General features: G+C 42.4%; 1 protein-coding gene across 6 annotated transcripts in view; it reads right to left on the reverse strand.

Annotated features, from left to right (window-relative positions):
- The window catches only part of IMMP2L (inner mitochondrial membrane peptidase subunit 2), an 832,928-nt gene that overhangs the window by 247,305 nt on the left and 561,055 nt on the right, over positions 1–24,568 (reverse strand). For all 6 annotated transcript variants that reach the window (XM_038370940.2, XM_043494978.1, XM_043494973.1 and 3 more), the window contains one exon: positions 2,356–2,421. In XM_038370940.2, the coding sequence (XP_038226868.1) occupies positions 2,356–2,421 (66 nt within the window). The remainder of the gene's footprint in view (positions 1–2,355; positions 2,422–24,568) is intronic.

The raw sequence follows: 24,568 nt of genomic DNA on the forward strand, positions 1-24,568 counted from the left end.
TAAGACAGGGTACTGGGGTTGCAACAGGGCAGCCCAAGGGTAGGCAGAGGCAGCAGGTCCAAACCCCCCTTGCCTGTGATGACTGGCTTATACAGACTGCAGTTGGCCCCAGTGAAAGGGGGCTAGATGGTGATTGGCACTAGCCCATAGGCTAAGGCAAGGTGGGGATAAAGAGTGGGGGGTTCCCTGGGGAGGGGAGACCCAGATCTGTGGGGTATTGCCTGGAGGTGCAGCACTCCAGGTAAAAGGGAACTGGGGTCCGGGAGGGACACGGGGGCCAGCGATGGTGAAACACCAGCATTGGGTGCTCTGGAGCTGGTAAAAAGAGCTAATTCCCAGACAGCCAGCAAGAACCTGCCACCGGGTGAGTCTGCGCCCTGTTACACTGATCAAGAAGACAGAGGTTCAAATACTTAGATTTCTGTCAATAACTGTCTATACAAAGGAGTGTTGGGCTTCAACCTTTTGGAAATTTACCCTTTATTATCTATTATATATTTAGAAGACCAGTACACTGAACTAACTGTAGTAATAACAAAAATAACTATTAGTGTACTTAAGGATCTCTCTGGAATTCTAAATATATTGAACAAAGTTCTCTGCTGGCATTAACTTCACTGAAGTTAATAGAATTAATGCCAGCACAGAATTTGTCCAGTTGAAAATGCATACATTTACCATATCCATAGATCTGTTGTGAGTCATTGTGGCCCTTGTGACAAAGTGGGTGTGTCAATGGCCAGGTGGGTTTAAGGTTCAAATAAATAAGAACATATGAATGGCCATATTGGGTCAGACCAAAGGTCCATCTAGCCCAGTATCCTGCCTTCTGATAGTGGCCAATGCCAAGTGCTTCAGCGGGAATGAACAGAACAGGCAATCATCAAGTGAGCCATCCCCTGTTGCCCATTTCCAGCTTCTAGCAAACAGAGGTTAGGGATACTATCTGTGTCCATCCTGGCCAATAGCCATTGATGGACCTATCCTCAAGAATTAATTTAATTCTTTTTTGAACCATGATATAGTCTTGGCTAGTACAACATCTTCTAGCAAAGAGTTCTACAGGTTGACTGTGTGTTGTGTGAAGAAATACTTTTTTGTTTGTTTTAAACTTGCTGCCTATTAATTTCATTTGGCGACTTCTAGTTCTTGTGTTATGAGAAGGAGTAAATAACACTTCCCTATTTACTTTCTCCATTTAGGTCTATAAAATCATGATTGGTGTGAAGACAAACCTGTTCAGAGCCAGTCTTCTCCAGAGCCATATTAAACAATAGGCCCACCAGATTTAAAAATAAGTAACAGGATTTTGTGAGTCCCTTTTTTGTTGTGTTTTTTTTTTTATTTTTCCTCAGTTTCATTTTCATTGTTGGGCAGGGTGGAAAGACAGGTGGGTGTGCTGAATAGGCAACAACAGCAGTAAGAGATACCAGTGAAGAGGGAACTGAAGAACAGCTGATTAACCAGTTTAGGAGTCTCAGCTATGCTGGCCACTCTAGAGGTAGAATTCCAAGTGTCCAATTGCACCACACAGTAGAAGAGTAACCTTCTGGCTGGGGCAGGGGGAGCAAACCAGAACAGTTGGAGGAGCCAAACAGCTAGGTAAGGAGAGCCAACTCTATGCAAAAGAAGTGGTTGTAACAGACTGAGAACACGACAGCCTTTGATCTCTGAGCAAAGCAGGGAAGATACTGACTTCCTCTGCAAAGCACTGGAAGAACTACTGATGAAAAGTGCTGCATAAGAGCAAAGCATTATCATTATTGAGGGTTTAAAAATGTGTGGGAAATGCAAACACTTTTAGGCATCACATAAGCTTGAGCCTTAATTTCTCTTAGTCCTAGAAAGGCCTAGTTCCCAGGACATCCCAATACCTAGAAACAGACTCTTCAGAGCTCAATTCATCTATAAACACTCCTGATATAGTGCTTTGCTGTAAGGGTGCTGTATATTCCCCCAAAAACCTTGCAATGAGGATAGATACCTATGTGAACCATTGTACTCAGTGTGTGAACTTTATACCTGCAACTACTGTATAAGTATTATCAGTCCTACCAGAAAGACTGTGCTCAGATATAAAAATTCCTTTGCAAATGCCTGGCATAAATTTGCAATGGGGGAATCAAATACTGTATACGGTGAGCAGGGTTTGCACCTTCATTATCTTCATAAGGTTACCTTTGTGTAACATTTCTTAACTCATTAAAAAAGATTGACATGTACTACACTGCCATTTCTGTTAAGAATATATAGCAAGAAAATACTAGAAAGTTGTCATTTAGGATACTCATTCAAAATTTACTGAAAAGCCACAGTGTTCCTATTATAAGTCAGATTAAGGCTCAGAATACTTACTTGACAATGTCTCCTTCAAGAGCAATCACTCGTTTAATGATCTTCTGTTCAGGGTTTTTAGGAGAGCTGGGAAAGGGATAAGGTTACACAATCAGTAATGTGCCTGTTGTTTTAAGAAAATGAAAAGAAATTCAACAAAGAAATAGGCACTATTAAAGTCATTATGGGATTCCATGTTCTCCCTGATATGGCATTAATCATGATGTTCCAGCTAAAGTGAATCTATTGCTATCATTCTTATTTCAAACCATCATGAAAAAACTGGGAGTAAAATATCAGCTGAATGCAAAGTCTAAGATAATCAACACTCTTTTTATAGCAGAAGAAATGGGGAAGACACTTTACACTGATGAAATTAGAATATCCCATTATTGATGATGTGGGGACCTCTGCAAATAAACCTGAATTTTCCATCAAATGTTAATAGTATAGTGTAGTTAAATATTCATTTCATTCATTCACTTTGAAAAAACTGAAAATGAGATTAATATTTATCATACTAATTGAGGTAAATCTGGCATAGGTGAGCAAAGAAGGAGTTTAGAAAAAACAGGTTGAATTTTCTAAAGCTTTCAGCTTTATATGAAGTGCCCTAATGTATCAAGTGTTATATGAGAAACAATTTTCAACTAACACTATGTTGAGTGTGATACAGTTGCACACTTAAGCATGCAATAATCAGGAAGCAAAGATAAGCCTGCATATACAACATGAATTCTACACCCTTCTGCATACACATTAAGATATACACGCTACTACTACTTAAATATGCAGTATAATATAAAAAAAAATTCTATAACTCAAGTTAGCATCATGTATCTTTTTGTGATATAGTCAGACTTCCCCAATTTTTGACTTGGAAATACTTAACTGTGCAAACAATATAATTTTTCCATGTTCTCTTAATATAGATTTTCATTTGTTTGCTTTTAAGAAAGGCCATCAGGTAGCCCATGTTTTGATTTTCTCCTGGGAACTGTATTGGGGACGGTCTGTACTTTAGACTCCAAGCATGTCCAGCTTGTTAGAAATGTCATCACAGAGATTTGCATCACAGTTCCTGCTCCTGACATCCTGGGCCCTGTTAGCCTCACTCCAGAAATCCACCAGTGTCTTGGTGTCAGCCTCTGGCCAGCTGGCAGCATGTCTTCTTCTTAGGGCACATTCTTCAAAGGGAAAGCTAAGATGTCTTTGAATGGGAAACTCACCAGAGATGAGTTCAGTCATGAATACTGGATGCCACATGAAACTAGGGGGACAGAACACCAAGAAGGCTTATTTGCAGTGGTAGATGACTTATGATTAAGGTTACGTTTTATGTCACGGAGGTCATGGAAGTCACAGATTCCATGACTTCTGGAGACCTCCTCGACATTCTCTGCTTCAGCCCCAGGGGACTAGGGTTCCAGTGATAGGCAATAGCAGCAACAAGCAACAGGGGGCACCATACAAGGTTCTAAGAACAGGTGACAGACTCCTCAGGGTTCCAGCAATGAGCAACAACCTCAGGAGGAGAGGTGGGGAGGGGGGCACCTCAGGTGAATGGCTGGGGGTGTCCCATTTTCTCTTTGGGAAATATGATCACCCTGCAGCTCCCAGCTTCCATGGGTGGAAGGGGTCCTCCTGCAGCTTCCAGCTGGCACAAGCAAAGGGGGAACCCCACAGCTCCCAGCCACCATGGTTAATGTAAATTAAACCATTTCAGTAAAATTTCACAGGTAATTTATTTCATCTCTTATTCATTTAGGGTAAGTATGAACTTGTTCTTCTGTAAAATGTATTTTAACCAATGGGAAATAGTAATACATAATGTATGTGCTAAAGTGTGTGTTTGCTAGATTGAATAAAAACAGCCATCAAATTTTAAGTCTGCCCTTTCAAAATTCTATCTCACACATTACTTTTAAAGGTTCTTTTGAATTCCCCTCACAAGCATTTCTGTTTGATTAGCATGTACATTTTGTAATGTAATTACTGACCTCTGTGTTAATTTGCACCCACTCAGCAATAATTGTAATGACCTTGAATAAACATCATTCTAAATCAGAGGTAAGAACATTCATTCTCAACGTGGTCACTTTTTTTGCCAGTAAGGACATATTAAAAAAAAAAACTGATTTATCAAACTGTCACCTGTTCTTTCAAGATACCCTTATACATCATTATTATAAATCATGAATGTTTTTTAACATCTGAAACCAGAAAAGATATCGTAATATAAAATAAGTATTATATTCATATTTTGATTAGAATTCATTTAAATGGCAAAAACAAATACAAGACAAATAAGAATTGGACTTAACAGGACGCAAAAATATAGATACTGCTAAACAAGGGATTTTCAGTTGGCTAAAGATAAAAAATAATAGACCGTAGATGAGACAGAATATTCTAAGGTCACAGTTTGCCACTGAGCTTAGTGTAATCGCAAAGGTTCACCTGAAAGGTGCTCAATGAAGGATAGGAACCTTAACTGGCTATGGAAGACATATAAAGAGGAAATATGTAGGCAATTTCTGGCTTCAGAATCTTTCTTTCTGAATGTTACTGAATATTTTAGCCACTCTCTGGCTTCAGATCTGGTCAAAAAGTGAGAAAAAACATTGTTTACTTCTCTGCTCCTTGAAGTTTTGAACCATGATTTGAGGACTTCAATAGCTCAGACATGGGTGAGGTTTTTCATAGGAGTGGTGGGTGACATTCTGTGGCCTGCGCTGTGCAGGAGGTCGGACTAGATGATCAGAGTGGTCCCTTCTGACCTTAGTATCTATGAATCTATGTTTACAAACAATTATTTAGTGCAAATGTTGGCAAAGTTGTAATGATTATTCACTCTTCTCTCTCTAGCTGTGAGATAGGCAACTCCTTCACACGTTTATTTACGTACATTCTGTCAGGCATGCCTATGACCAACACCCTCCACCAACTCCCATCTCCTACTTGGTCCTTCAGTCTCTCCCTTTGTGTTCACCCACCACACCCTAATCGCAACACCACTCTCTGGAACATCTTTGTACACACCCTGTACAGAGACTGACCAAGGGGAACAGGTTCCAGAAACTCTTGACCCTTTGGCAACTCTCCTTACAAGTTATTAAGTTTTCTTCCCTTTACGAACATCTGTGTGAAGTTGTCCATACAACAGTAATCTAAAAATGGGATTAATTAAAAAATGGATAAATGGATTAACAACAAAAGAAATTGTTTGCTTAACATAGCTAGATTTGCACTTCTCCTAAGTTACACGAGACAAAGCCTTTTCAACTTAATTACAGAGAAAAAGGAAAGATCTTACATGTCTAAAGAGCAACTCCCTGCTCTGACATCCTTGTGAGAGTCAGGCCCTGATACTGTGTTCAGAGAGAGAGATGAGCGAGTCCCTTGCTCACTCAGCTGGCTTCTCAAGCTCCCCTGATTCAGTGCCACAGCCTGCACTATCCAAACCAGTTTTCTCCAGTTACCTATATCCAAAACCAATGGTGTGTATACTGTTTTCTTTAGTAAATGGTCTACTGAAGAGATAAAGAACCATAATGAGGACTAATAGATGCCTCTTAAAGTCTTAACAATCAAATTCAGAGATTGCATTTCACAGACCAATCTCAATGTCTCTGCTCCAGCCAGATTCAATACTGTCCTTTCAAAAAGACAGATTGGCATTTTCCTCAACATCTCTCTCTCTCTCTCATACACACACACACACACACACACAAACACACACACTTCCCCTTGTTATGAAGTTGAGTGCCTATCAAACTGTCCAGGAATATTACAAAAACTTTTAAAGCAGAAGCAATAGTAGGAAGCATATCAGTGACACATTAGAAAAACAAACCTCCTGAAAACCATTTTAACATAGACCCAATTCCATTCCATCTCCCAATTCCTTTCCTGATGAAAACTGTAGGAAAATAGGTGAGCAGTGCAGTGGGCCCCAAAAGTCACCAAATCTGAGAATAACTTGCTGCTACCCAATTCCTCTTTAAATGAGGTACTCTGTCAGAACCCCACTTCACAGGCACAGGGCAAGACCAGGGACTGGGTTGGAGGGGACTCAAGAACATGGTCCAAGTCTAGAGGATCACAGTTAGAAGGAAAAGTTCATACCAGTGTCCCACTATAGGATCACGTCAGAGTTGAGGTTGATCAGCCATATTGGGTCAGAGCCACATGAGCCAGCCAAAGTAGGGTTATTGAAACAGAAGCAGTGCAAAAAGTCAGGAATGGAGCAGGGACTAAGAACAGAGTTAGGTATCAGAAGGACTGGGTCAGGAACCAGGTGCAGAGCAAGGTATCTGCCAAGGTTTCTGCTCCCATGAGCCTTCTGAGAGGTCTGCCTCCTTTTCTACTACCTACCCACACCTTTCACTCACTAAAACACCCACAGACATCCATAAATCCATTCACTAGATCAGTTCAGCAGCACTCTCACGCATTTCACCTTCACACATTGACACACTCACCATCTGTACCTCCATATACTCCCACCATACACCCACTATCTCCATCCCATATGACACATACCACCAATTGCCATACCACTACTGTTTCTCTCTCAAGGCACTCTTATTACCCCTGCTTAGAATCCTTCACTTGCTGGGAAGCTCCTGCTTTCAGGGCCATTTCCCCTTGGTATGGAGTGTCTCACTTCATCTTTTGGCTTGGTAGCTGTCAAGGTTCCTTTCCCACTCTGAACTCTAGGGTACAGATGTGGGGACCTGCATGAAAACCTTCTAAGCTTACTTTTACCAGCCTAGGTTAAAACTTCCCCGAGGTACAAATTATTTTACCCTTTGCCCTTGGGCTTCCACTGCCACCACCAAACGTTTGACTGGGTTAACTGGGAAAACGTTGTTTCCCCCCAAAATCTTCACCAAAACCTTGCACCCCCCTGCCTGGGGAAGGCTTGATAAAAATCCTCACCAATTTGCATAGGTGACCACAGACCCAAACCCTTGGATCTTAAGAACAATGAAAAAAAAACCATTCAATTTCTTACAAGAAGAATTTTAATTTAAGAAAAGGTAAAAAGAATCACCTCTGTAAAATCAGGATGGTAAATACCTTACAGGGTAATTAGATTCAAAACATAGAGAATCCCTCTAGGCAAAACATTAAGTTACAAGAAAGACACAAAGACATTCTATTCAGCACAGTCTAATTTCTCAGCCATTTAAAGAAATCATAATCTAATGCATATCTAGCTAGATTACTTACTAAATTCTAAGACTGCATTCCTGTTCTGTCCCCGGCAAAAGTATCACACACACAGACAGACCCTTTGTTTCTCCCTCCCTCCAGCTTCGAAAAGTATCTTGTCTCCTCATTGGTCATTGTGGTCAGGTGCCAGCGAGGTTATCCTAGCTTCTTAAATCTTTACAGGTGAAAGGATTTTTCCTCTGGCCAGGAGGGATTTTAAAGGTGTTTACCCTTCCCTTTATATTTATGACACTCCCCCCAAATCACAACTAGCGTGAAACACTGGCTGGGATTTCTTCCTGGAGATCTAGGAAAAAACAGAGTTAATAAGACACATACACCTCTAAATATACTACCAAGTATATAAAGACTAATAATATTTTCCACATCTCAACGACAATTTTAACCAGTTGATTTTGGGAAACTTTCACGGGAGAGTGCATCAATCACTTTGTTAGAAGCTCCTGAGATGTGTTGGATGTCGAAATCAAAATCTTGGAGAGCTAAACTCCACCGAATAAGTTTTTTGTTATTTCCCATGGCAGTATGAAGCCACTGTAGCGCAGCATGGTTGGTTTGCAGGTGGAAACGCTGTCCCCAAACATATGGGCGTAGCTTTTCCAGACCGTAAACAATGGCGTAACATTCTTTTTCACTCACTGACCAGTTGCTTTCCCTCTCGGACAGTTTTTTGCTGAGAAACACTACAGGGTGGAATTCTTGATCCGGTCCTTCTTGCATTAAAACTGCTCCCACACCACGCTTGGACACATCTGTGGTTACTAGGAATGGTTTGTCAAAGTCTGGGGCTCTTAGTACAGGGTCAGACATGAGTGTTGCTTTAAGTTGGTTAAAGGCCTTCTGACACTCTTCGGTCCACTGAACGGCATTTAGTTGTTCCTTTTTGGTTAGGTCTGTCAGTCGGGTGGCGATTTGGCTATATTGCAGTACAAATTGTCTGTAATAACTGGCCAAGCCTAAGAAGGATTGAACCTGTTTCTTTGACTTTGGGACAGGCCACTTTTGGATAGCATCCACTTTGGCCTGTAGGGGGTTGATAGTTCCTTCCCCACCTGGTGTCCAAGGTAAGTCACTCTGTTTAGGTCTATTTGACACTTCTTAGCCTTAACAGTTACTCCTGCCTCCCTTATGTACTCAAAGACTTTTGTACATGTTCCAGGTGTCCAGGAATCCGAAAATATGGCCACATCGTCAAGGTAGGTGACTGCATATTCTCCTAATCCTGCTAGGAGACTATCTACAAGTCTTTGGAAGGTAGCGGGTGCATTCCGCAACCCGAAAGGGAGTACATTAAATTCATACAGCCCGACATGTGTGGTGAAGGCTGATCTTTCCTTGGCAGATTCATCTAGCAGTACCTGCCAGTACCCCTTGGTTAAGTCCAAGGTAGAGATGAACTGAGCCCGTCCCAGTTTCTCTAATAGTTCATCTGTGCGTGGCATTGGACAGTTGTCTGGGCGAGTTACAGCATTTAGCTTACGGTAGTCCACGCAAAAACATATCTCCCCATCTGGTTTGGGAACTAGAACCACTGGAGATGCCCATGCACTGCCAGAGGATTACACCCATCTGTAACATATTCTGGATCTCCCGTTGTACACTAGTTTTAGCTTGAGGAGACACCCGGTAAGGTTGGACTTTAATTGGGTGACTATTACCTGTGTCAATGGAGCAGTATGCCCGTTCAGTCAGCCCTGGGGTGGCTGAGAACATCAGCGCATAGCTAGTGCACAGCTCTTGGATCTGCTGTCGCTGCACGCCCGAGGGTCATGGAGAGGTTCACCTCTTCCACGCCACCAGCACTTTTCCCTTCGTAGTAGACACCTTCAGGCCACTCAGTGTCATCTCCTCCCTGAACTGACAAACTTTTAATTCTCTGGAATAAAAGGGCTTTAGAGAATTAATATGGTATACCTTAGGCTTTCAGATGGAGGTGGGGAATGCAATAAGGTAATTAACAGCTCCCAGGCGCTCCTGGACCATGAATGGCCCTTCCCACGACGCTTCCATTTTATGGGCCTGGAGCGCCTTTAAGACCATAACCTGGTCTCCTACTTTGAAGGAACGCTCTCTGGCATGTTTATCATACCAGGCTTTTTGCTCTTTTTGAGCATCCTGTAGGTTTTTCTTTAGCAAGGGCTAGAGAGGTCGGAGGGTGTTTTGTAGGTTGGTTACAAAGTCCAGAATGTTAGTTCCTGGAGAAGGTGTAAATCCCTCCCATTGCTGCTTCACCAACTGTAATGGCCCCTTAACCTCATGGCCATATACAAGTTCAAATGGTGAAAACCCTAAACTGGGATGTGGTACAGCTCTGTAGGCAAAGAGCAACTGCTGCAACACTAGGTCCCAATCGTTGGAGAGCTCATTTACGAATTTACGTATCATGGCCCCCAAAGTTCCATTAAACTTCTCCACCATGCCATTTGTTTGATGGTGGTAAGGAGTGGCAACCAAGTGATTTACCCCATGAGCTTTCCAAAGGCTTTCCATAGTTCCTGCCAGAAAATTAGTTCCTGCATCTATGAGGATGTTGGAGGGCCAACCTACCCTGGCAAAAATGTCTGCTAGTTCCTGGCACACACTTTTAGCCCTTGTGTTGCTTAGAGTTACTCCTTCCGGCCATTCGGTGGCAAAATCTATGGAAGTCAGTATGTACTGCTTTCCTGTGGGCGTCTGTTTCGGAAAAGGACTCAGAACATCCACAGCTACTCACTGAAATGGAACTTCAATGATGGGGAGTGGCTGGAGAGGGACTTTGACCTGATCTTGGGGTTTTCCCACTTTTTGGCATACCTCACAAGACCGGACATAGGTAGAAACATCCTTGCCCATTCCCTCCCAGTGGAATGACCTCCCCAACCGGTCTTTGGTCATGTTCGCCCCAGCATGGCCACTAGGATAATCATGGGCTAAGCCCAAGAGCTTGACCCGATACTTAGTTGGAACTACCAACTGTCTCTGAGGATGCCAGTCTTCCTGGTGTCCACCAGAAAGAGTTTCCTTGTATAAAAGTCCTCTTTCTACAACAAACCTAGATCGATTAGAAGAGCTGAGAGGCAGTGGGTTGCTCCGTGCCACCGTCCAAACTCTCTGGAGGCTTTCATCTACTTTCTGTTCAGCCTGGAACTGTTCCCTTGATGCTGGAGACATCAGTTCCTCATTGGATTGTGGACCTATCCTTGGTCCCTCTGGAAGCAATGTAGGGGATGGGGCTGTTTCCGTTGACTGTGAACCGCTCTCCACTGGTGCACTATGTTGGGATTCAGGTTCCGGCTGAGCCTCTTGTGTAGGGTTATCAGCTGCTATCGGTTCAGGTTCGGTGGGGTCCTCTGGGGTTGGGGTTGCGAGTACTGGATTCAGTGCTGGCAATGGGTCTGGTGCTGGTTGTTCCGCCGGTTCCGGTTCTGGGACTGGCTCTGTCTGGGTCTCTGGGACTGGATCTCTTACTGCTGTTGCAGACATTGGCCTGGGGTCTGGGTCCATCACCTCTGACTGGGTCCTGGTAGAAGTTTCCAGAACAGCGCTAGGCGTGACGGCTGGTTTAGTTTGGCTGTGGGTGACCATTACCACCCTCTTGGCTGACTTCACATGATTGGCCAAGTCTTCCCCCAACAACATGGGGATTGGATAATCATCATAGACTGCAAAAGTCCACGTTCCTGACCAGCCCTTGTACTGGACAGGCAACTTGGCTGTTGGCAAATTGAAAGAGTTGGACTTGAAGGGTTGAATCGTCACTTGGATCTCTGGGTTGATGAAATTGGGGTCCACTAAGGAAGCATGGATAGCTGACCCCTGTGCTCGGGTGTCCCTCCACATGGTAACCTTCTTCCCGCCCACACTCACAGTTTCCTCTGCTCCAAGGGTATCTGGGCGGTATCTGAGCCTGAGGACCTCTGGGGTGATTCAGGTGCAATGAACTGTAATCTGTTGGGATTCTTGGGGTAGTTGGCCTTTACATGCCCCGGCTCGTTACATTTAAAACATCATCTAGCTGACGGGTCACGGGGGCGAGGTGGGTTGCTGGAGAATGGTGTGGCAGGACGATAAGGTGGCTGGAGGGTTCCTTGGGGGGAGGTGGGGCCTTGGGTGGCCCCCGGTAGTAGGGTGTGGTCTGAGGTTGTCCCTTCTGGTATCCGCTCCAACTGCGACCAGTTTTTTTCCTTTCTGTCACCTCCATCCATTTGGCTCCAATCTCCCCCGCCTCAATTACAGTTTTGGGCTTCCCATCTAGGATGTATCTTTCTATTTCCTCAGGAAAACCCTCTAAGAATTGCTCCATTTGCATTAGGAAGTGCAAATCTTCTGGAGATTTAACACTTGCTCCTGATATCCAGGCATCCCAGTGTTTCACAATGTGGTAGGCATGTCGGGTTAATGACACGTCTGGTTTCCACCTTAGGGCTCTGAACCGCCAATGGGAATACTCGGGGGTTAGCCCATTCTGACTCTCACCTTTAACAGTTCATACTGGTTCATGCGTTCCTTAGGCATTTCAGCCGCCACCTCAGCTAAGGTTCCACTGAGCTGTGGCCTCAGCTCTACCATGTATTGGTCTGTAGAGATGCTGAACCCAAGGCAGGCCCTTTCAAAGTTTTCTAAGAAGGCCTCAGTATCATCGCCTGCCTTGTAGGTGGGGAACTTTCTGGGATGGGAAGTGGTACCTGGAGAAGGATTGCTAGAGTTTGTTGGTATATTCTGCTGAGCCTTTGCCTTCTCCATCTCCAGTGCATGCTTCCTCTCTTTTTCCTTCTCCTCCAGTTCTTTGGCCCTTGCCTCCATTTCTTTGTCCTTGACCTCCATTGCTCTCCTGTCGGCAGCTGCTTGGTGTTGTTCTACCTCTTTCACTGCCTCCCTGTCTTTGTCCTTTGCCTCCATTTCTCTCCACATGAGTTCTATCTGTCTTTCATGTTCCTTTTGTTTTTTCCTTAGCCACAGATCTGGCTAATTCCAGCTTTTGTTGAACCGTGGAGTCTGTCATCCTAACCTCTCTGTTTTTAATTAACTTTACACCCGAGAGTTAGACAGATAACCAAAACAAAACAAAAAAACTTGGCTTGTAAAATTTTGCTGTGCTGAATATGATACCTATATTCTCTGATAGTGATTGTCAACCTACAGAGAAATCCTAAAAAAAACAAAAACAAAAAAACTAACACCTTTGGCTCCAGGCAAATAGGCAGAAAACCCCTCTAGTTGCTCTTAGGGAAAAAGAAACTTCAGGTCTGTGAAGACTTGTGAATTTCCCTGCAGGAGGTTAACTATCATGCCTTTAGGTAGAGAAAACTCCAGCTCACAAAAGGCAATTCCCTTTTGTCTCTGCTCTAGCCCCAGAGCAGAGAGAAAAAAAAAAACCTCTAACTGTTTTCAGTTTAACCTGCTTTCCAGCAGCCCAAAGGAAAAAAAAATTCTTTTTCAAATCTGTGCTTTTGGTTCAAAAAAATCTCAAAATGATTTCAAGTTGATCCCACCGCTCTGCCACCATGTCATGGGTCCTTCCCCACTCTGAACTCTAGGGTACAGATGTGGGGACCTGCATGAAAACCTCCTAAGCTTACTCTTACCAGCTTAGGTTAAAACTTCCCCAAGGTACAAACTATTTCACCCTTTGCCCTTGGACTTCCACTGCCACCACCAAACGTTCGACTGAATTTACTGGGAAAACGTTGTTTGGGAACGTCTTTCCCCCCAAAATCTTCACCAAAACCTTGCACCCCCCTGCCTGGGGAAGGCTTGATAAAAATCCTCACCAATTTGCATAGGTGACCACAGACCCAAACCCTTGGATCTTAAGAACAATGAAAAAAAATATTCAGTTTCTTACAAGAAGAATTTTAATTTAAGAAAAGGTAAAAAGAATCACCTCTGTAAAATCAGGATGGTAAATACCTTACAGGGTAATTAGATTCAAAACAGAGAGAATCCCTCTAGGCAAAACATTAAGTTACAAGAAAGACACAAAGACAAGAATATTCATTCTATTCAGCACAGTTTAATTTCTCAGCCATTTAAAGAAATCATAATCTAATGCATATCTAGCTAGATTACTTACTAAATTCTAAGACTCCATTCCTGTTCTGTCCCCGGCAAAAGCATCACAGGGACAGGCAGACCCTTTGTTTCTCCCTCCCTCCAGCTTTAAAGGATCTTGTCTCCTCATTGGTCATTGTGGTCAGGTGCCAGTGAGGTTATCCTAGCTTCTTAACCCTTTACAGGTGAAAGAGGTTTTCCTCTGGCCAGGAGGGATTTTAAAGGTGTTTACCTTCCCTTTATATTTATGACAGGAGCACTCAACATCAGTGGCTTTGGAAGGAAAATGGGATATTTCTCCTCTTATCTCCTGGAGCAGAGTGGATATTCTCAAAACAGGGGAAGAAAAAAAGAATGCCTTCTCCCCTTTTCTCCTTAATGGTGATATATCTCAGTCAAATCACTCCAATGGAGTTCCTTATAAAAACATAAGAAGATACGAAAGACCATACTGGGTCAGACCAAAGGTCCATCTAGCCCAGTATCCTGTTCTCTGACAGTGGCCAATGCCAGGTGCCCCAGAGGGAATGAACAAAAATGGATCAAGTGATCCATCCCCTGTCACCCATTCCCAGCTTCTGGCAAACAGAGGTTAGGGACATCATCCCCGCCCATCCTGGCTAATAGCCATTGATGGAGCTATCCTCCATGAATTTATCTCATTTTTTTTAACCCTGTTATAGTCTTGGCTTTCATAACATCCTCTGGCAAGGAGTTCCACAGGTTGACTGTGTGTTGTGTGAAAAAATACTTCCTTTTGTTTGTTTTAAATCTGTCACCTATTAATTTCATTCGCTAACCCTTACTTCTTGTGTTATGAGAAGGAGTAAATAACCCTTCCTTATTTATTTTCTCCACACCAGTCATGATTTTATAAACCTCTATCATATCCCTCTTTACTCATCTCTTTTCCAAGCTAAAAAATCCCAGTCTTATTAATCTCTCCTGATATGGTAGCCGTTCCATACCCCAATCATTTTTGTTGCCCTTTTCTGAACCTTTTCCAAGTCCAATATATCTTTTTTTGAGATGGGGCGACCACATATGTATGCAGTATTCAAGATATGGGCGTACCATGGATTTATATAGAGGCAATATGATATCTTCTGTCTTATTATCTATGCCTTTCTTAATGATTTCCAACATTCTGTTCACTTTTTTTGACTGCTGCTGCACAGTGAGTGGATGTTTTCAGAAAACTATCCACAATGACTCTAAGATCTCTTTCTTGAGTGGTAACAGCTAATTTAGACCCCATCATTTTATATGTACAATTGGGGTTATGTTTTCCAACATGCATTACTTTGCATTTATCAACATTGAATTTCATCTGCCATTTTGTTGCCCAGTCACCCAGTTTTGAGAGATCCTTTTGTAGTTCTTTGCAATCTGCCTAGGACTTAACTATCTTGAGTAGTTTTGTATCATCTGCAATTTTTGCCACTTCACTGTTTACCCCTTTTTCCAGATCATTTATGAATATGTTGAATAGGACTGGACCCAGTACAGACCCTTGGGGGGACACCACTATTCTGAAAACTGATCATTTATTCCTACACTTTGTTTCCTATCTTTTACCAGTTACCAATCCATAAGAGGTCCTTCTCTCTCATCCCATGACAGCTTACTTTGCTTAAGAGACTTTAGTTCAACCTTGTGAAAGGCTTTCTGAAAATCTAAGTACACTATATCCATTGGATCCCCCTTGCCCACATGCTTGTTGACCCCCTCAAAGAATTCTAGTAGATTGGTGAGGCATGATTTCCCTTTAAAAAAAATAAGTTTCCAGGACCTCTCTCCTATCCTTCCCTATGTCACTGGTACTTACATGTACCACAACCACTGGCTCCTCTCCAGGACTACACATAAGTCTATCTAGATCTGCAACCTTTGCACCAGGCAGACAAGTAACCATGCGGTTCTCCTGGTTATCACAAACCCAGCTATCTATGTTTCTAATTTTCAAATAGCCCATTACGAATACCTGTCTCTTCCTAACAACTGGAGTTCCCTCTCCACCCGGGGAGGTATCCTCAGTGCAAGAGGATACTACGTCATCATCTGGAAGGAGAGTCCCAACTATGGGATCTTTTCCCTCTGCTCCAGTTGGATGTTCTCCTTCCCTGAGACTTTCACTCTCCCCAACAGCACAGAGGCTGTCAGATCAGGGGTGGGACCATTTTACTGTGCCCAGGAAAGTCTCATCTATGTACCTGTCTCTCTTAATTCCTCCAGTTCAGCCACTCTGGTCTTCAAAGCCCGTACACGGTCTCTGAGGGCCAGGAGCTCCTTGCACCGAATGCACACATAGGCCACCTGCCTATAGGGCAGGTAATCATACATGCTGCATTGGGTGCAAAAAACTGGATAGCCCCCACTCTGTTGCTGGACTTCTGCCTGAATTATCTTTTAACTCCTGAAGCTCATTCCTTTGTTGTTCCTTTTTTCTTTTTTTTTCTTCTTTTTTTAATCAGGGGATGTTTGTGGCTTTCAGTTTAAAGAAGTTTAAGGACTGTTAAGTGCATCTAGCCCCCTCACATTTCCCCTGTAAACTCCCTCGCAAAACTCCCCTGTTAGCCGCTCCTGTTTGCTAGCTATTATGTTCCCTTACACCCCATGCTTGGACTCTTTTGGAGAAAAGAGGAGGGAATTTCAGAACAACAGCTGCAGAAGAATCCTCCAACCTACTACACCCATTTCAGAGCATGAGAAGCAAGCTAAGGAGCAATAGTGCTTTATGTTCCCCAGCAGACAATCTCATCCGGAAGGCAACAAGCTGAGAGGGGGTGAGTATGAGGAATGTGTTAGAGAAGCTATTTACAGGATGAGAATTGTAGAGGAGAAGGAAGAGGCAGAAGAGGATCTGAGCAGGTGCAGAACCAGCTAGAATGTCTGCTCTAAGATTAAAACGCTGCAGGGTTCCTGAAGGCTCTAGGCCTTTGCTTATACTGTAGCAAGGGGTTGGGTAGGCAATTGCCTTATCCTCCCATCTAGACTATTTACACTGAGTGGAAATCAATTAGCACAATTTCAAACAATGATTCTCATAAATTCATTTACAATTATAATTAAACTTCCATTGCATTTTTGCTTATATTATTTCAGATTCTACTGTTCCCTTCATTCTTTGATTCATCTTAGTAACTTCTTCCCAATAGTTGTTTACAGCAATTTACTTCTAGAACTTGGAACAGATGTTGCGACAAGCTTTTCCATAGACAGTGCTTATTACGGTCTGTCTCAAGGTCCCAGGAGGCTAAGTGAAAGAAGGCAGTTGCTTCATTTTTCACTCTTCAAAGGGAAATAGGGACACATATCTCCAAATACCATGTGAGATCATAGCCTGCTGAGCGTGAGGCCTTTTATAAGAATAAAAAATAACTCACAGATCCTGAATAACAGTCATATACAATGTTTGATGCTCAGAGGCAGTGGACAAGCCAAAAGCAATTATGTTTTTCAACAGACATTAGTACTGTATCTGATACTAAAAGAATAAAGAAATTAGACTTGAATGCCAGCAGAGCCCATTTAAATTACTGCTGCATCATAAAATAAAGATCTATTTCAAAGAGCACCCAGGGTTTATAGGTGCATGTATGGAACAAAGAGAGGATAGTTTTACACTATTAACCCACCATCAAGAATCATGTAATGCAATTTAAATAGAACTAGACTGCATTTGATGATAAGCAGTTCTTGTTTAATATATTACATTACCCTGGTAAGCTTTTATTTGCGGGGATTGTGCTCTCTTTTGATTGGTGATGTCAACTGATCATATATAGAATAGGTCCCAGAAGAGATATTTAAACTTCATTTTGAGAGGTGCCCGAAGATTACAGATCCTATGTGTCTGCATGTGGCTTTGCTCTTGTATACTTTGAGAATGTTTAAACAGCACGGTTTATTTTCAGATTATACCAGATGGGATTTATGCCAGCCAGTGACTTAACTGACTATTATTTACACAAAGAAAATCAAAACAGACAGAACACTTAAACCATCTTTCATAGAGGACACTATGCTTTAAGAATATTTTGACCTTGATTTACCCACTGTTTCTCTCCCAAGAAGTTTCCACTGCATCTTTAAATTCTAGTGGTGATGCCACAGGAGAGTGACCAATAGCATCATTGTACATGTATTGTGTTTGGCCTGCCTGATAATAAATCTATTATGATATTTGCTATGAGCCATATGATGCATGGAACACCTATTTAAGAGCTCAGAGAACTGCTACAGAATTGGACCCTATGTTTTACTATGTATTTTCTAATATATTCTTTTGAAAAATACCCCATTTAGTGTTGTCCTCTTTTTCTGGCCATCAGTGTAGGAAAACCATCTATTTTCTGAAGAAAATGTAACTTGTATCATGGTAAAAGCTTGGATGTGAAATGAATAATCATGTAACATGACGCAGATTTAAAAAAGTAGGGAGCTAGGTGAAAGAATGATTAATGCAACACATTTTCTCACATATCTATCTTGGGTACTTATACAGCCCCTGTTACCATAGTATTTGAGCATCTCACAGTTTCATGTATTTATCCCCACAACACCCCTGTGAAATAGGAAGTGCCAAGAGAACCTAGTTCAAATCCTAGTGTCCACATTAGTGGACACCACAAAAACAGTAAACAGTAGCTCCAGATCTGTTCATAGGAAGTTTGTGACCACATCACAAAGCCATCATCAGATCATCCTTAGTTCCCATCTTGTTGGCACTCTCAGCAGAGGGGTCAAGAATTGAAAGATCATGCAAAATGCATTGACATCACACCCTTAGAAGTGATTTCTCCAGCTCAGGACTGAGGGAGTGCCCATGCTGCACCTGTTCTCCACAGTGACTAAAGTGAATGCATCCACTTCACATTAGCACTAAACTCATAGTTAGAAAATTAACCTTAAAAAAAACTAAAATACATCACACATCTTGCTATGATTGACAAACTTTGCTCAGGAGAGGTGCTACAGTTACACTAGTCAACAGCGGGGGTGCTGCAAATCAGAAATGAAGTGCATTGACAACGGTATGTAGGAAAGCCTTTATAACACTTGATGGCGTTGTAGGGCACAAGAGGTCCTTCCCTGACATACCCAAAGACTGCAGAGAGATTGAAGGTGGAGGAAAATTCCCCTTGGTACAGAGCAGCACTGCTACCATTCCACTGTCACAACTACATCCTGCAGTTACAGCCAGATCCCTTTCACATTCCCTAGTAGGGGTTTCAGCCCTATGGATATGGGATATGGTTGATCCACTGACTACTCCCCTACCCTCTTCACTTCCCTGCCCCTGCATTGCTGAGGAAAGAGGCACACCAGAGGTATATTACTTGATACCCTGAACTTCATCATTACTGTTGCAATTTTGTTGTGTTTTATGTCATTCTTGCCTACAGAGCAGGAGTAGGAGAGATGACAGCATTTGGCTCAATTTCTGGCTTAACCAGTGCACCTTGTCTCTCACCCTTTCATAAGCGTGACTTATATGCAAATTTTCCTAATAAAAAGTCTGCCAAGTAACCATCCATAATATTGGCACTATGAACAGAAAGTAAGAGCAACTCAAAACATTCTTCAATTGGTCTTGGATTCCTTGTAGGCTAAACTTGAAGAAGCAGATTTCAGTTGTAATGAAAGCTGATTAAATGAATCATATGCTGAATAGCCACTATTTTTCATCCATCTTGGAAACTTAGTCTCATTACACTTTAAGGCTGGAGTTGTGCCAGTTGACTGAGTGTAAGCTTCAGCAATGCTTGATTAGCACTGTATCTCCAGTGGAAAATATGTTTGTAGTAATATAATTAATACTAGAAAAACTATATTTGTAATGGCATACAGTAATTCTTGATTTTAATTCCATGATTCAATGTTCTGATCTATGTTAGCATTTCATATTCAAGCCTCTCTCTTGAAAAGCAAAATCTTGCAATAATCCTAGATCACAACCTAGCCCTCTGGGACAGATACTGGGTATTTGGTTTTGTATTTTTTACATTTGTACAGCAACTAGAACAATGGGTCCCTATGACTGGAGATTCTAAGTGCTACTGTAATACAAATCATAACAAATAATAACCATCCAAATTAATTGCCTGTACAAAACTCCACTGTAGGAGTCGTGAGCCTAGCCAAATAGCCGTGAAATCTTTTAAAGCAGCAATTGGCAGTTAAGAGGTGCATACAATTCCTCAAGCTCTACAGACTTTTGATGTGCATGCACTCCACTCTCTAACAATCCCTTAGTTCCCCTCTATTTCCAGAAGTCCTGTTTAGACTTGGGTATTGAAACAGAGTGGGAGAGAGGAGGTCAGTATTTCTCTTTGGACATAATTCATTGGGAAAACAAGAATTGCTACTGATAAATAATTCCTTTTTCTCCTCCTTTGTGACAAATAGCACCCCTTTGGTAGCATACTAACTACGAGTGACTTTCTTGGTGAAATGGGATGAGGAATCAGCCCTGGTGTTTTTTAATATCTGCCAGGTGCAACGCAGAAAGGATCACGCTGCTCCAAATATTGTGAAGCGTTGACTGCTGAAGCTTCCAAAGAACATGAACAATTAAAGATTCTAACTATGTTCCCTAACCTAGACTGTAAAATTTTTATTTTGAAAATTTGCATATACACCTCTACCCCGATATAACGCGACCCGATATAACACGAATTTGGATATAACGTGGTAAGGCAGCGCTCCGGGGGGGCAGGGCTGCACGCTCCGGTGGATCAAAGCAAGTTCGATATAACGTGGTTTCACCTATAATGTGGTAAGATTTTTAGCTCCTGAGGACAGCATTATATCGGGGTAGAGGTGTATATGCCATGCTCATGAAAATGTGAGGGATGAAGAGCACAGGTTAATTGAGAAATAGACATCCATGTCTATCCTTATCTGAGGAATGGGCTCAGAGAAAGGCATCCCCTTCAGGACATTTTCTGGCAGTGTCCTTCACCATAAAGAGTCTTTGTACCGCTGTGGGGAAATACTGGCACATACAATTTATATGCAGATTCCCCCACATTAGCAAAGGTTGATCTATAGTCTTGTAAAGCAGGCAACAAAGGTGCTGGACAACATTAGGCCTAATACTTGCAAATTAAATCTCATTGGGACTTCTAGTCTGAACTTTTCTAGGTCCAGTGCCTGGACGAGATCTCGGCACCCAATCTGGGGTCGCGAAACTAGGGCCCTTGTTTAATCTAGGAGCAGGATCTCAAATTCAAATCACCCCGAGTGCCACATGAGGCCTAGCACATTGGCCTGAGGGCCGCATCACTGAAACCTTTTCATACAATGATACAAAAGCCCCCCCTCTGCCCAGACCCGCATCCACTCCACCCCTTCCATGAGGCCCCGCTCCATCTCATCTCTTCCCTCCCCTTCCCTGTCCCCATTCCAAAGCACTGGGAGGTAGGCGGAGGAGCAAGGATGCAGTGCCCCGGGATGGGGGGGTAGGGCAGGAGAGGAGCTTGGCTGCCCGTGGAGTTGGGGCCTATGGCAGGCCGCAGGAAATAACTTTGCGGGCCAGCCATATTTTTAAGACCCCTGATCTAGGATGCCTCCGCAAAGGTTAGAAACACCTGAGAGCTGGATCAGTGTGTATATTTTTGTTTATTCTCAGACCAAGTGTCTGAAGAGGCAACAAGTGTCCTGCCGGGGTGAGCTACTCTCATTTTGAGAATGAATTCTTTTGAACCAATCATCCAGATACAGATTATGGATTTTGATTTTACAACTGCCAACTACTTGGTTTATACCCAGAAGACTGACAGGATACTGTCTTCCACTTGCCCATAATGAACCTGAAGTATTTCCTGTGCTTTTGCCTTAATGAGACATGGAAATAAGCTTTTCAAAAGAGGAAGGCCCAAAACCAGTCCTGAAGGTTGAGAATGCCGAATAAGCTCCACAGAGAAAACCCTGTGAAGTTTGATTTTCCTTCAGTATTTGTTAAATTAGTGGAGGTCCAGAATAGGGTGCAAGCAACTATTCATTTTGGGCATAAAAGACTTTCCCTGAGGTAAACTCTACCACTGCCTATTTGACTCCCATTTTCAACAGAGCCAAGACCTTTTCTTGCAAAGAGGAAGGATGGTCCAGTAGTTAGGCTGTAATTCCCTGCTCCATTACAAAGTGCCTACATCAGTGGTTCTCAAAGCCGGTCCGCCGCTTGTTCAAGGAAAGCCCCTGGCACACCAGACTGGTTTTTATTACCTGTCGCGTCCGCAGGTTCGGCTGATCGCGGCTCCCACTGGCCGCGGTTCATCGCTCCAGGCCAATGGGGGCTGCAGGAAGGGCAGCCAGCACATCCCTTGGCCTGTGCCGCTTCCCGCAGCCCCCATTGGCCTGGAGCGGTGAACCGCAGCCAGTGGGAGCCATGATCGGCCGAACCTGCAGACGTGGCAGGTAAACAAACCAGTCCAGTGTACCAGGAGCTTTCCCTGAACAAGCAGCGGACTGGCTTTGAGAACCACTGGCCTACATGATCTTGGGAAAGTCACTAATCTCTGTGCATGCATTTTCCATCTGTAATATGAGCTGTTGGAAGAACAAATACACTCCAGATTGTGAGAAACTCAAACACTGCGGTGATGGGGCCACTTAAGTACCTTAGACAGATAGATGCAGCAGTTTCCTGCGAGAGGGATTACTGAAACTGAATAGCAGCCGTGTTAGTCTGTATTCGCAAAAAGAAAAGGAGTACTTGTGGCATCTTAGAGACTAACAAATTTATTTGAGCATAAGCTTTCGTGAGCTACAGCTCACTTCATCAGAAGCATGATGAAGTGAGCTGTAGCTCACTAAAGCTTATGCTCAAATAAATTTGTTAGTCTTTAAGGTGCCACAAGTACTCCTTTTCTTTTTGTGAAACTGAAGAGAGTACTTCAGTATGATTATTCCTAAATCACAGCAGTCTGAAGGAATGGTTTGCCATGTGTTAACAAATCTGGGACAAATGGTTCCAAAAGTGTGGGATAGAAGAGGAAGAATGAGAGGATCTGGGTACACTATGACTGATTCAGAGATCTTTGGTATATCCTTGACTAGTTACATAGCTGCAGTCTCACCAGTAGCTGAGATGGCCCAGATGGAAGATTTTTGTCACCTCTGACTGGTGGTGGAAGGTCTTTCCAGATTATTTGGGTCTCTACCAGTAGCCAACTCCACAAAAGGAGTGCAGCAACTATCTTGTATGCAAACAAAATGGATATTTTCTATCATGAATCAAGCAAAGCCATCTTGGTATTTTTCCCCCCTTTTTTAAAAAAAGTGGACCCAGCAATCAAAATTGTGTATCCTATATGTAATTCTGAAAATCTGAAAGGCAAAGTCAAACGCAGGCTCAATTGAAGATGAGCTCTCATTTTCAGATTTCAGCCAACTGGCTCAAGTGCAGTAGTAAGAAAAACAAAAAAGGAAACTGAATGCTCTAATTAAAACATTTCAGTGCAATAAAATTAATGAGTAGACTGCAAAACAATGTAACTAGTCAATCTGAAAACCTGGAAGTACTATATTAACTTGAAAATATAACTACTCTTCTGAATTAAAATCTCATTTTAATTAGTTCCCAGCCCTCCAGTCTAATCACTCTGAAATTAAATGACTCAGCTGTTTAGAATACAAACTATGTAACTGTGATGATTATGTGTACTTGACCTCTCTGTTAACAAAGAGACTCAATTAATTATTTGCTGTTTTACCCTTGCCATTTCACCTCACTTCCACCTTTTCCTAAAGGGTTGAAAAATTTCATCACCTCAACCTTTGCTTTAGAGAGTGCACTTAGAATTACTTATCTGCTGAATTCTAAGCCAAACTAATATTAAGCAAGCTAATCGGAGACCAGAGCATCTGGACTTCTTATGCTTGTTATGCTAAAGTAAACTATTGACTGACTGTCACATTATCCTGTTGCTTAGGCTTTTATGTGTGAACTAAACTATTTTTAACCCAAAACAGTTTATGCTATAACATAAACAGAATGACTTAGTTCTGTTACAAAAGGTTGCAGAGTACACAATCAAAGCCTCTGGAAAGGAACAATAATAAAATACTCATGAAAAATTTCTAAGCTGTAATACGAGTTTTCTATGTAATAACTGTAAGCTAGCTATACTTATTTCTGAAGTATTTTATACACTGAAAATGTATATTTCTCTGTTTTTATGCTCCCAGAGCATGGACCTAGTTTCTGCTCGGATTCAAAGTGTCCAGCTTCCAACAGAGAGGTGTTATCCTAAGCCATTCATAGTGGCCTAGAACAACCACAATGAATAGTTTCCAAACATCCATTCTTTTCGACAAGGTTTCAAGAAGGTTCTTAGTGTAAACATCCCCACAAATTATTGAACAAATAATTGGTAGCAAATGTGAGTGTATGATAGATTTCTCAGAAGTGCCGCAGAGATTTAGGAATCTATGTCCAATTTTCAAAAAGGACTTGGGCGCTAATGAGTCTACGCGGCCTAGCAGTCTGGACTATGGGGGTGTGAACTGCAGTGTGCACTAATATGTTGCGTTGTCATTCCCCTGTATAGTTCACGTTAACTTAGCCCTGTTAAAGAGAACTACATTAAGGGAAACTACCTTTTAGTTTACACCCACAGCGTCCAGAGAGGGGACTTACTCCAGTTGTAACTATCCCTAGGGGAGAGAATCCAAGGAAAACAACAAAAAGCAAATAGAGTTCCAATCGTAAAGGAAAGACTAATACAAATGTGTGCTACTTGGTAAAATGAAGACTATAGGTCTGATCTTCTGAGGTGTTCAGCATTCTAATCTTACTTCTACAAAAGAAAGGGGTCCTGCACCGCAAACAGGGGATTGCACGGAGCAGAATGCAGGATCAGACCCTGAAAAGGGACATGAAAGCCTTCTTTAAGTATTTGAAAAGTATACGCACTAAGGAGCAAGACACATTTTACAATGGTGTAATTGGGTATCA

This window comes from Dermochelys coriacea, chromosome 1 (genome assembly GCF_009764565.3).
Source record: "Dermochelys coriacea isolate rDerCor1 chromosome 1, rDerCor1.pri.v4, whole genome shotgun sequence".
Taxonomy (NCBI): domain Eukaryota; kingdom Metazoa; phylum Chordata; order Testudines; family Dermochelyidae; genus Dermochelys; species Dermochelys coriacea.